The sequence below is a fragment of the Abrus precatorius genome, unplaced genomic scaffold (genome assembly GCF_003935025.1).
Source record: "Abrus precatorius isolate BTA unplaced genomic scaffold, Abrus_2018 Scaffold8, whole genome shotgun sequence".
Lineage (NCBI taxonomy): Eukaryota > Viridiplantae > Streptophyta > Magnoliopsida > Fabales > Fabaceae > Abrus > Abrus precatorius.
This window is the reverse complement of record NW_020874428.1, coordinates 27,136,110-27,149,209: the sequence shown is the minus strand read 5'-3', so window position 1 is coordinate 27,149,209 and position 13,100 is coordinate 27,136,110. Positions and strand designations below refer to the sequence as shown.

The window sequence follows — 13,100 nt, the reverse complement described above, 5'->3', positions numbered from 1 at the left end:
AACTCATCGTTATGTCCTACTGTATCACTGTAACCCTTTCATTCAACTCTAATCTTTCTTTTTTATGTTATTTTTATTGTAACTTTTTTTCTTAATTATCAGTTTTGAATTTGATACTATTAATTTAACTTTATTTTAAGTAACTTAAAAGGAGAAAAAAATTATTAACATAATCGGTAATTTTTGGTGCAATATATTTTATTTTGAAAAACCTTAATTTATTGTGGGAGAATAAAAAAAAAGGTAGTGTTAAAGTGAATTTTATTTGGGGGTTGCGGCTGTGACAGGGTCTTTTTAAGTTTTGATCAGTGGTGGCAGTGTTTATGAGTGACAGTGAAAGATGAATTGTGTACACAATTCATCGTTGATGAAGTAATGCTTTGGTCACGACCAGGCTACGATTGATTGCTGCAAGTTGCTTTGAATATATTTTGTTTATTGTGTAAAGTAATAAGAAAAAATGTTTATTGTTGATTTAGATTTTTTGACAAAACAATGTACTAACTAGTGATTACGCGTTTGATCTCTTGTTTTAGCTGGAAAAAGCCTATCATTAGGAAGAGTTAAGCCTTTGTTAAGAAACCTAATTTCGACTATTCAAAGTTAAGCCAAACACCAAAGTATTTAATTATATGTTTCATTGTGATTAATTATGAATTTCTTTTATATATGTGTGCGTAATTTGAACACAAGTTATATTAAATATTGAATAAATTAACATAAATAAACAGGTTCAGATAGTGATTAGTATAAATTAATTTTTAACGATGGGAATCCAAGAATCGGTCTCGAAAGTTGTAGAACCGTCGCACTGGTACATTGCACCATGTGCCATCCATTTTAGCTATCGAGTGCTTATTTGTTAATGGGTCCTACTAATTAGTACTTATTTCGGTTTTTAATGTTAGGGGTATATCGTGTTAAGAAATGTTAAATACACTTATTTGAAAGTGAAAAATGCTTTTGAAGGCAAATTAAATGTAATTATTTAAAACTGTTTTTAAAGTAAATAAAAAATCAACATTAAATGATAAAATGAGTTTTAAAATATTTACTTCACAAAAATATATCATCTATTTAAAAAATTAGGTATTTTGTTTGACTAGATAATTTTTATTTTTATTTTTTGTTAATCAACTTACACTGAAATAAACTCGTAGGAATATCTAAAAACAAAATCCTTGATATCTTTGTTGGTTTAAAATAAATAATTTAAATAAAAATGGGATGCTGATTCAGTGAAGGTGAGTATGCAGAAAGAGCAATGATATTCATACAGACAAAGAAGGTTCTGACAAATTGTTAATTTTAGCCACCAACCAAAACTGATAAATTTTAATTGAAATGTAACTAAATTCGTAAACATTTTATGTACAGATTGTTCTGGGCCTTGAATCTGTTTATAGCTATTTGTCTTTGCAGGTGATTCGATTTATAGCAGTTTGTCTTTGCAGGTGGGTGTAAAGGTGATGCATAAGCGACAATGCCATTATTTTTAGTTTGAAAAAATGGTGGTGATGGTAATGGTGGACCATTACCATTTTTTGAAATTGGCTGCAATTCATAGACAGCAAACGATGAGGATGCTTTATGGATAGAGGGATAGATAAAGGATTCAAAATCTTGAACTAGTAGATAACAGCCAGACAACTCTAGCCCATGTTTTTTTTAATAATTAGAAAAGTTTAAAAGTAAAATTAATAAAAATCGTGTACTTTCTTAAATGATTATGGAAAAAAGCTCTGGTCCAGTATTTTTTTTAAAATCAAATATACCAACAAAGAAAATTCTAAAACTAAATTTAATTTTTTTTCCGGGTAAAGTTTATTCAAACATTGCTGTTATAGTTTTTGGTACTCCATTTTTTCATAAGAATTTTTTAATGCACTATAAATAGCCGTTCAACTATGAAAAATAGCACAGCTTATTTTCCTACCTTTCTAATATAATTATTACTATTATTATTATTATTATTATTATTTAGCTAAATCATTTTTTAAAAAAAGTGTTAACTTCATTTTATTTTCGCTATAAATTTTAATGGAAAAAGGTGTATTTGGAACCCTATTTTAAATTTTTTTTTACATAATAAACTTTAATATCAGGCTAGACTTTTAAAAAAGCACAAGTTAGATTAAAAAATAAAAAACTTATATCAAGTAAATAAGTGGGTTAAACTTAGGATTAAAGTTAAAGTAGATAAAGGTTTGATCTTATAAATCCTAGCTTAGGCCAATCCATTTCTACCCTTGCCACCGGCTTCCCTATTTCCTTTGAAATGTTTATAAGTTGGATGGATGATATATATTCACCTTCAAAACCCTATTAGTAAAATTCGTCCTCATTCACATTAAAAACATCTTTATGAAAGTAAGGTTCCTTATGTATCATTTCCTTCTTGTACTGATCAATCACTAAGGTCAACCCTAACATTTTGATGCGACTCATTCTCAAATTTTTAAACACTTATCCATAAAATTTACAAATAATAACCTCCAAATCAGTGCCTTGAGCTTATTCTACTTGATCGGACTAAAAGTGTAAAATAAGCAAAAGGCAAATATGCCTTGATTGTTGCAAGTTCATGTGTATAGACAGGAGTTTGTTAAATACAAAAAACTATAAAGATTAAACTTTTACGCTTTATAGTTACATGATATGATATAAGAAGCTCCTTGATTAAGTAGTTAAGAATTTGAAAGTCGGAGACTGACCAATAAGCGCCAACCCTTCAAATAAATTTCAGACTTTTCATCCTCATCAAAGCTCTAGTGTGCAATTTGTGATCAAAGTGGAAAATGCGAACCACTCTTTATCAACTTAGTGAATGTAATGTGTTGGTCTAAGAAGACTGAGTAAGTGTTAAGTCAGAAGTTGACAGTGTACCGGACTGATCAACATCAAGCTCTTCAAACTCTTGCATTACAAGTGATATATCTTCTTGACTAATCTTCCCCATCTCTTTGAGCTTATAAATAACAAACTCAGCAGCCCTAAGATAAACAAAACAAATGAGATAAACACAATGAAGCCTTGTAAATCATTGATGGTATAATATATATAAATTTTTCTAACCTGTGCAAGAAGTTATATAATAATTTTTTAATAAAAATTACAAAATTCAATGTAATTAAATGCATTGATACTACTAAATGTTACAATTTTCAATAAAATTTTATTTCTATACATATCTTTTTATGTTGTACAATGTTTTGCAGGTTAGAAAAATCACATATGTATGACTTTGAAAGAAGGCTCAACTAACCCAACAGTTCCATCCTCATCAAGATCTGCAGCCTCCAAATCCAAATTGGTCATCTTCCTTGTAAGAACCCACTTGACAAGCTCCTTTTGTCTGCTTTCAGTGTTTAGCTCAGCAATATAGAGGAAAAGCTGAGCTAAAGAAATAGTACCGGTCAATATCCAAAACACAGCAAATATTCTTCCTGCTTGAGTTGAGAAACTTTTATCTCCATAACCCAGGGTTGTAAATGTAGAACAAACACAGTAGAAGGCATCAATAATATCCAACTTCTCAACAGTGACCAAGAAAATAGTCCCTGAAATAATGAGAATCAAGAGAATGGAAAGGACCAGAATAAATTTGTATCTCGCTTTATTGATCTCAACCTCCTTTAAAATTTCAGTTGGACCAGATTTTTTGTGCATGCGCATAGCTTTAACAAGCAAAACTTCTTGTTTCTCAACCAAGTAATCTGCTGCTTTGCTTAGGATTAGTCCAATCAATGCCATTCCAGAGAAAACAAAAGCACATGCAAGTAGTTTTGTAAGGCTGCTATTGGGAACTAGGTCTCCATATCCAACAGTGGTCATTGTCACAATTGTAAAGTATAAAGCATCAAGAATTCCATCTGTTTTCATCCCCTTGATCTGGTTCCTCACAAGGTAGAAGATTAAAGCACCTACACCTAAATAGACTGCAAGGTAGAGGGCCACCTTTTTAAAGCTTGGATGTAAATTCTCAAATATGGACACATTACGAGGAACTGATTCATTGCCATTTGTTATCTCAGTAGGAACAATATCCATGGCAGGAGCACTTCTACAGCGGAGGAACCTTCTCTTGTTTAATGGCGGTTTAGCATTTTGAGTTGCAGGATCCAGTGATCCCAACAGCGGCTCCTTTGCACCATTATTGTCCATGCAGATGAACTTAGAAAGAAAAGATCAGTAGAAGAGGACCTGATTCAGTTGCAAAGTAGTCCAAACGAGTAACGTCAGTGAAATAACAGAGGGATTTATACATAACTCCATAAGATGCAAGGCTTTAAAAAAATGAAGCATAGAGTAACTTCATCCAAATAGCTTCATGGAAAAACGTGGCAGTGATCAATCCAAATTCTACTTCAATTGACTACCACAAACACAAAATAAATTCCTTTGGATCATCGCATAAAAGCCATATATGGATATCCCCAATTGCATGCCTTCATTTAATAAAAGAAAGAAAATGCATCCATTTCTTCCAGCTATAGAGAAGGATATTGACCATGTAAGCACAATAACTAATAGGCATTAGAAGTAGCATAATAGAATCAAAGCACAGTAACCTTTGCGAATAAAATCTAGGTGAAAAGGACTAAAAAAAAAAAAAACTTGAGCAGAACCCATCACATCTAATCAACAAGGACTTCCCAAACACTTCAAATTCCATCGTCATTAAATATGATGAACGAACATCCCTAGTTAAGTTCTCAGTTTGAAAAACAGAATAAAAGGGAACGGAAATGAGATAAACCTAAAGAAAAACAATACAGCTTTGAAGAAAATTCCATTTTTTTGCTCCCTTTGCTCAGTTCATTAGTGACCACATGAAACTTCACCCTAAAAGTATTTTCATCCAGTCATGGGCAATCCTCCAAAGAAAAACAGTTCCCAACAACATCAACCCAAAATGACACAAACAAGACAGGCTTTATCCCTTCAAAATAGCAACTTGCACGAGACATTGCAAAGAAATAAAACTATAGTTCAAGATCGCAGTTCATAATTTAAACAAAATTCTGCTTTGTTAAGAGTTAAGACAATAATGATGATACATTAGATTTAGCATAAACTGTACAAAGTGGATCTAAGTTAAGGATCCTACGGGTAACACTTCTAATGCTGATCATGTGAAAGACTTGTTCCACTGTAGTCTATTTCAAGTAGCATTGGATTTTCAGAAATAGCAACAGTGTTACACAAATTCAACCTAACAGTAACACACACACTACAAAAACTGAAAAAGAAAAAAAAAGAAAATTACGTACTTTACCGGTCAAATATGATGAATCACTAACCAGAAGGGAATTCAAACGAAACAATAAGCAGTGGCGAATCCAATCAAGTAGGAGCTGAGCTTATGAAAGCTTTCACCTTTCAAGCGATTTTGTTGTTGCTGTGTGAGATCCGTGTGGTGAAAGCTTCCGAAAGCTTCTGATTCAGTGGAAGTGGATCCCATGTTCTTGTTTCTCCATAATTTTTTAATAATTATGAACTAATATCCATGTTAAAGAAAATTTGCTTATTTATTAAAATAAATAAATAGCTCGCTTTTTGTTTTTAAATTTTTAAAAAATATTTTTTAATGTTTTTTTAAATTCTCACTTGACCACTAAATATGTAAATTATTTTATTAAGATCGTTTTAATTAATTAATAATTTTGAGTAGCTATGTCTGAAAGAAAAAATCCCACTTGTCAGGTGTTCTTTCAAGTTTCAACCATATGTTGACTTTTCTTTTGCCAGAGTATAAAAACGACATGGTTTCAGTTCCGGATTTGGAGAACACTCTTCAATTTTGCAGCAATTGGTTCGCTTGGTTTTTCTAGAATGCGACGTTAACTGTTTCGGTCTTTGTGGGCCAAAGCCCATTACTGCGTTGGCATTTGGGCCATGATGAACTAAACATACTCGCTGACCAAAAAACAAACCAATATCTCTTTATTCAAAACAGTTCTATCTGTTCATAAATTAGAAGAGAAACGAAAAATGGAGGGAAAGAGGATGAGGTCCGGATCACAGTCACAGCCACAGAGCGTGATTCTACTCGCCAAAATCAAAGGTTACGAAACCGTTCAATTTTCCTAAAACTGAACAATTCATTCACCTTCAATCTCGATTCATTGATGCTTGTTTTCGTTGCATTTGCAGAATTCACTCGAGTTTTGCTTTCAGACCTCACCAACGGACACTCTCCGCTTATTCATATTAATCGCTTTAGAAATTACTGCACCCTTCCAGACACCAACTGGTTCCGTTCGAATCCCACACAGTTATAAGTTTCGTTTACGTTTTAACTCTTTGATCGAGTGTTTCGCAATGCAGCTTTTGCGGCTCCGATTTGCCGTGCGGAAAGGAAGTTGTCACACTCCGCAGGGAATCTCACGTCCACCGATTAGGTCAATATACCTTCGATTTTCATGAATTTGAATTATTATGTATATTACAGAAACGAATACGGTTATGTTGGTTTTTGAATCTGTTGACGAGGTTTTGTTTTGGTTTGGATTTGTTCTACTTTCAGATGTTATGTTGAGAGTGCTGCTGATTGTTCAGAAACTTCTGCAAGAGAATAAGCATAGTTCTAAGAGAGACATTTATTACATGCATCCATCTGTGTTTTCCGGTTAGTTCTTCAATTGGCAATATGGATGATATTCTTTTCTTTAACTTAACTGGATGATGAATGAGATCCATTGGTTGGATTTGGAAGTAAGGGTTATATTGATTATTGAAACAAAATTATGACTAGTTATGAAATGCAGTGAATGCAGTATCCATACTGAAAGAGGGAATTGCCTTGCATTGGTATAGAGTTAGGACTCTTTAATTTTCTGCTTCAACTGTCTTTCCCTTCGTGATGACGTGATTTGTTATAGCATCATAGGTGTAGGATAACATTGTTGAAAGCGTGATTGATATTTTTTAACTGCTGCGGGGTCATCAAAATAAAATTGTTTAGTTTTACAATACAAGGTTCCCTTTCTACTTGTACCATTGTCTTTTCATAAAAGCCTCAAATGTCATACCGAAAGTCTACTATGATTCTTCATTATACTCAGGTCTAACTTGTCATAATCTTGGAACAAGGGTTTTTTTTTTTCATGTATTCTACTTCTTTTCACAATGCAGATCAGTTAGTGGTGGACAATGCAATTAATGATATATGTGTTCTTATGCAGTGCAGTCGTCATAACCTTAATGTGGTAGACTTCTTGCTCTTTATCGTCGTGTGCTGTTTTTCTTTCCCTTTTGCTCTCTCAATTTGGTGGATTTTGGTGAATAAAGTTTTTACTTCTCGAGTTTCTTATTCATTTGAAATAGAAAGTTACTCGTTTCACGTCCGGAATGCTTATATTTTTTTTCTCATTTTCTTTTTTGTAGGTTTCTGCAGGGAATGGGTACAATATGAGATCACACTCAATTTTAGAAAATGCACTTTGCTGTCAGAATTCTCTACACATGAATAATATTAATATTTTTATTTTCACTTGTGATACTATTTTACGAATGTGGGTACATTTTTGTATGAAATAAAATCCCTCCATTAGTGCATGTATAAGTTATTATGAACTTCAAAGGATACAATTTTGTCTTTTTTTTTTTTTTCGGAATTATGAGATTCGTTGTTGGTTAACTTGGTTTTGCAAATTACGTTGTTATCCTAATTGTTTTAGAGTGATAAAGTGTGATTCATTAGTTTATATTTCGTACATCGATAAAGCTGGCATATGTGGCATTCTGCCTTATAATTTATTAAATTCCTCTTTCTCGTTGCATTAGAATTATTAATTACTTTTCTCAAAACCGATCCGTTTTGTCTTCCATTTACTTCATATTATAATGACGTGTTAGAAGTTGTTTTAACTGGTTAGACTTACGGGTCAAGTTTGCTTTTGCCATAGGTTAGTTATGGGCTGGATAAGATTCTTTGAAGGAGAAAGATTCTTTGACTGCATCAGTTCTCCCAACACCGTAAGAACTATGAACTAAATTTAATGCAGTGATAATTTTTTACCATTCAAATTACATGAAGGCATTTTGCTTTTCTGCAGGCCCACCCTGTTCCTGTTCATGTTGAGGAAGTTAAAGGTATCCTAATTTCTGGGTGAATATGTATTGCAATTGTTTAGTTTCCTCCTAATTATATTTGCTACTTCACATTAAAATACAAAGTCATTAGCGATGAGAAGAAACGCTGCTTAACTCGTGTACAGATATCGTTAGTTTTGCTCATTACATATTAGTTGTTGAGAAGGAATCAGGTAAGAAAGTGCTATTATTTTGGAGAAAAAAAAGGTTCTTCCCTAATATGTTTTCTATTGAAAACACAGTCCATGTTGAACTTGGCTTGCAGTTTTCCAAAGATTAGCAAACGATAAATTCTGTAATGCAAATCATTGCATTGTAATCACTGTAAGCATTTTTCTAAAGACTTTAGCTTCTTTTACAACATTTCTTTGTTTGAATTCATTCTTGGTACAGGGAAGAGGCTACCCAGACATTCCTACAAGAAGGTCCGGAAAATATTTTTAACATGCTTAAGATATTATGCTATCAAGTATCAAGCCATATACCAGCTTGCCTTTTCATACTGCTTCTTAAAGGTGTCTGTGTGCACAGTTGGGAATGTGCCTGCTCGGTCGTTGGTTTTATGCATTTTGTAATTTGTCCCCTGACAGGTTTTTGCGGCTTCTGGTTGAGAATTTGCACCTGCCTGCTTATTGCTTGGTAGATTGTGATCCCTATGGCTTTGACATCTTAACCACTTACAGATTTGGTTCAATGGTTAGTATTTGCAAGTTTCTCAATTCAGGAATTCTTCAACATGTATGTGAAATGTACAGATTACTGAGTGGAGTATTGAATCTCTGCGTAATGTCTGGGTAACATTTTGGTTCCCTGCCTGACTAATCTATTCCGACTATTATGTTAGCACATGGCTTATGACACGACACATCTTCGTGTCCCAGAGATTCACTGGCTTGGAGCCTTTCCTTCGGATTTTGAGAGATATTCTGTTCCAAAGCAGTGTCTCCTTCCTCTGACTGCTGAAGGTAACAACGGATATTGCTTGTGGTGCTTCATCAGACTGAAATAGTCACATTGATGATCTAATCAATATTCTCTTCAATGTTCTTTTTTAGACGAGAGAAAAATTGAAGCCATGTTGCACAGATGCTACCTGCAAAGGGAGGTGCCACAATGGAGGTAATATTCGTATACATTCCTCGTTTTTCTTCAACCAGATTGAGATAGTATTCTGTGTGTCTTAAATCTTAATGTTGCTTTTGAAGGCTGGAGCTAAAGCTGATGCTACAGAATGGAGTAAAGTTTGAGATTGAAGCGTTATCTGTGCGAACACTTTCATTCTTGTCGGAGTTTTACATTCCGTCTAAAGTTCAAGGTAAAATGAAAATCTAGCAAGTGTTTCGGAGTTTTACACACTTTCGTTTATGTGTCTGGCACTCTATATATGCAATTGGGTTTGGGGACATTTAGTGCATACCATGTATTAAAGCTTTTTGGAAGATTAAGGTGAAGTCCACTGTTTGGACGGCAGAATTCAAGCCAATAATTTGTTTGCAGACTCGAATATAACACACAAGGGTATTTCTACTGTGTCAATGTATTTCGGAGTTGATCTCCTCCTGCCCAGTAAGTTGTGGAATGGGCTCACTGGCATTGTAGGGTTGCAGTGGGCTTCTCTTGGATCTTTGGGTCGATATTTGCATACCCAATACAAAGGTTTTATAAGCAAGAATATATGAAAAATCTTCGGCATTGTTCTTTGTTTGCTGTGATTTGGAATTCGTGCCTTTGCGGGTTGACTTAACGCCGGAATCTTGAATAAAAAATTTCTCCATTCTCATCTTATGGGGGAAAGTATTATTTCTTAGCTTATGCATTACTTTAAGAGCCCAAGAGCAAGTTTGGTGAATAAGATTACATAGCAAGATAATTTTTTTTTAACATTGCTAATGATAAAAAATTATACATAAAATTTAATTGAAGATTACATAATTTAATACATTAATGCTTTTAAACATTATAATTTTAATAAAAATTTATTATATAATTTTGTTATCTTGTGTAATGTAATATAAGTTAATTTTTGTATATCAAAGTTTATTGTATAAGTATTTTTTTAATGTAGATTTTATCTTATGAGATTGAGTTAAAAATAGATAAAATATAATACATCTAATTTGGTATCCAAACCAGCATCATATGAAAAATGAGATAAAAATTATCATACCGTTATTTATCTTATTCTTATCCAAGTTTTATATCCTTTTTTATTTAATTATTTTACTCGTAAAAAAAATCCTATGCACTTCCTGTCATGGATCTTCCATTAGATAAAAAGAATGAGATAAAAGTAGTACAAATCAACAGGCAGATTACTAACATTTAGATTCGTGTTGAAATATTTTATATTTTCTAACTTCTACGTTTGCTTCAAGTTTAGAAAATTTTCAACATAAATATATTTTTTTTGGGTAGATTTTAACATGAATCTATATACACACGATAGAACTGACAAAATGGCCTTGATTGCTGGCCCGTTCAAACAAATTTTACCCGTCCTGTTTCGGTAAACTAATGGTAGGATAAGGAGAACTTGCTTGTCGTACCAATCTTTTCTAAAAAATTTAGAATAATTAAAATATATTCCCCATTAGTTTTCTAATTTATTAGTTTTATATTATTTTAATTGGGGAAACTCAAGAGGAGACACTTAAAGGAATCGGTGATCTCTGTTCCAACTTTGCGTCAAATAAAAGCTTATGAATGTAAGATTACAAGACACACTTTTACCAAAATTAAAGCGCCATTTTTGGTGCAAGACCTTTAGCTCAATCTGCACAAGTTTTAGTGTTACATCTCGTATCAAATTCCAAGTTTTTCCCGTTGTTTTAGCCAATCATTTTCATCTTTATATCAAATTGTACACTTCCTTGGCTAGTCATCAACCAGTGAAACAAATTTTTAGCTCTCCAAAGAGTATATGATTTTAATTAAAATAATGACTGATATGTATGATTACTTTTTTTTTTCTTTCTATTTTAATTCTTTTAGTCAAATAAAAGAAAACTATCAAATTAAGAGTACTAAATATCAAAGAAATAGGTAATAAGTGTACCAAAATTTTGCTCCAATCAGGTTCATCAATGGAAGACGCGTTCTTAGTGAGCACTCTTGTAGATTGTCACTTGATTTTGCAGGATTTATGAATTTTTATTTAATTATGTAATGTATATAATTACACCACGATAACAAATATGTGAAGCCTCCGACATTTAGAGTTTTATGAGCAGTCGCGTGTTAGCTAAAAATTGCTAACTGTATTTCTGCATTTATATTCATATATACTGTGTTTGATACAATCATTATTTAATTTGCCGGACCTATATGGAAAACTTTCAATTCTTATTTGGTGATGTTAATTGTTGACATTGTGTTATCGAGAGTAAATTTCACCTTAATTAGGGAGAAATTTCAGGAAGCGATGAGTAATATGTTTATGGAAATGAAAAAATTCAGTTAGGCAAGTTAAAATGTCATTAATTAAATATAAACTACACAAAATCAAATCCTGTGCAAAAAGAGTATGAAGTTAAAATAGCAGATGCTGGTTTGGTATTGCACTCGAACATCACCACATATTTCATGCTCGATCCAAAGTGATAATAAAACCTTACTTGGTATGTCAAAGGTGTAAAGTTGTGACTCACGCAATGGACTACTCTTCAGCTGAAATGGTGATATTAAAATATATACATCTTCATTTTTCGATCTGTTTCGTTGTGTTTTCCCCTTTACACATTATTTGATTTTATATCCATTCTTTATCCTTTAATTTGTTTTCAGACTTGTATTCTAAAAATAAATATCCAGTGCGAGGGATGTAAGGCAAAGGTGATGCAGATCTTGCGGAACATTCGCGGTATTTGTAATTATTGAATTATTTAAATTATTGAAACTGGTTTGGAATGTACAGGGCTTGTGCTTTTCTATTGAAAATAAATGATTTCATGCATGCATGATTATTTTCAGGGGTGTACAATATCACCGTTGATGGAGAACAAGGAACAGTGCAAGTTACTGGGAGAGTAAACCCAAACATATTATTACGTGTGCTAGAAAAGTGTGGGAATCATGCAGAAGTGAAATATGTCAAGTTTGATGGTGGGGCTGTGGAAAGGAACCCTCTTTATAATAGTTATGGAGAATGTGAATATGCTTCTCCCTATGGTATGGAATGCTCATATCCCCCATTGGGATGTCCTCAGCACCAAACAAGTCTTAGCTTTTCTCCACCTTCGCTTCCACCACCGCCTCCTCCACCACTAGCATCATTCTGGACACCACCACCTCGTCCTTATGGACCTCCTCCTTATATGGTACCTTTTTCGACACCCCACCCACCTACTCATACCCGCAAATCACGACAAAATAGAAAGATGGGAACGGAACGAAACCATTGCGCAGTCATGTAGCTAGGAACTGTTACAAGTCATGCTTCAATTCTCTGATTGATTATTAGTGACTCGCAAAAAGCAATTAATGATACCCATGATCATAGCAGGCTACAGAAGATTTGTATTATGGTATTTGCGTGATGATATATTGGTATGAAAGAAAGAAACCAGTTAGAAATGATCATTTGTTGAAGGACAGTAAATTTGTAGCACAGAAAATGTCATTAGAGCAATCTGCGGAGAAATTGCTCAATTTTGTTTGCATAAAGATTAATAAAAATAACTTCTTTAGAAAATATGTATCCAAGCTGAGTTACAAGGTTCATTTGTTTTTATTGCTATTTACTTTCTAATTTGTCCTCAACATAATATTGGTTAGCGTGGTTCCATGTGAAGGAAATTTTGCATGTGGGCTCTTACAAATTCTGATCGATCCACGAATTCAGAACTTGTTGAATATTTATTTTCTTTTATTATTTGACAAGTCACAGAAGTACATCTTATAGTTGATATCATGAACTATCTCAAGAAGACTCAAGAGGTCGAAATACAAAATCTGCTGGAACTCTCACTCCAGTTAGCTTCATTCTCTTTGATCTTATTCACTTT

At 33.1% G+C, this 13,100-nt stretch overlaps 2 protein-coding genes across 5 annotated transcripts; one reads left to right on the top strand and one right to left on the bottom strand.

The window, feature by feature from the left end:
- Positions 1–2,591: 2,591 nt before the first annotated feature.
- LOC113846107 (two-pore potassium channel 1) lies at positions 2,592–5,455 on the bottom strand. 2 transcript variants are annotated; one of them, XM_027474015.1, is made up of 3 exons: positions 5,304–5,455; positions 3,266–4,203; positions 2,592–2,993 (listed from the first exon to the last, which is right to left on the bottom strand). In XM_027474015.1, the coding sequence occupies exons 2-3, from the start codon at positions 4,162–4,164 to the stop codon at positions 2,843–2,845; spliced, it is 1,050 nt and encodes a 349-aa protein (XP_027329816.1). In that variant the 5' UTR covers positions 4,165–4,203; positions 5,304–5,455; the 3' UTR covers positions 2,592–2,842. The 2 variants fall into 2 exon arrangements, with proteins under 2 accessions (XP_027329816.1, XP_027329817.1); XM_027474016.1 differs by lacking the exon at positions 5,304–5,455 and adding an exon at positions 4,777–4,812.
- Positions 5,456–5,946: 491 nt separating this feature from the next.
- On the top strand, positions 5,947–9,670 carry LOC113846106 (meiotic recombination protein SPO11-1). 3 transcript variants are annotated; one of them, XM_027474013.1, is made up of 15 exons: positions 5,947–6,067; positions 6,157–6,256; positions 6,331–6,404; positions 6,530–6,631; positions 7,138–7,211; positions 7,390–7,406; positions 7,911–7,980; positions 8,061–8,097; positions 8,223–8,270; positions 8,363–8,421; positions 8,491–8,522; positions 8,688–8,793; positions 8,942–9,062; positions 9,153–9,216; positions 9,303–9,670. In XM_027474013.1, exons 1-15 carry the CDS (start codon positions 5,995–5,997, stop codon positions 9,427–9,429), a joined length of 1,104 nt encoding a protein of 367 aa, XP_027329814.1. In that variant the 5' UTR covers positions 5,947–5,994; the 3' UTR covers positions 9,430–9,670. The 3 variants fall into 3 exon arrangements, with proteins under 3 accessions (XP_027329814.1, XP_027329813.1, XP_027329815.1); XM_027474012.1 differs by having other exon boundaries at positions 8,688–8,835; XM_027474014.1 differs by having other exon boundaries at positions 6,055–6,067; positions 6,157–6,261; positions 7,138–7,283; positions 8,363–8,522; positions 8,688–8,835.
- The last annotated feature ends 3,430 nt before the right edge of the window (positions 9,671–13,100 follow it).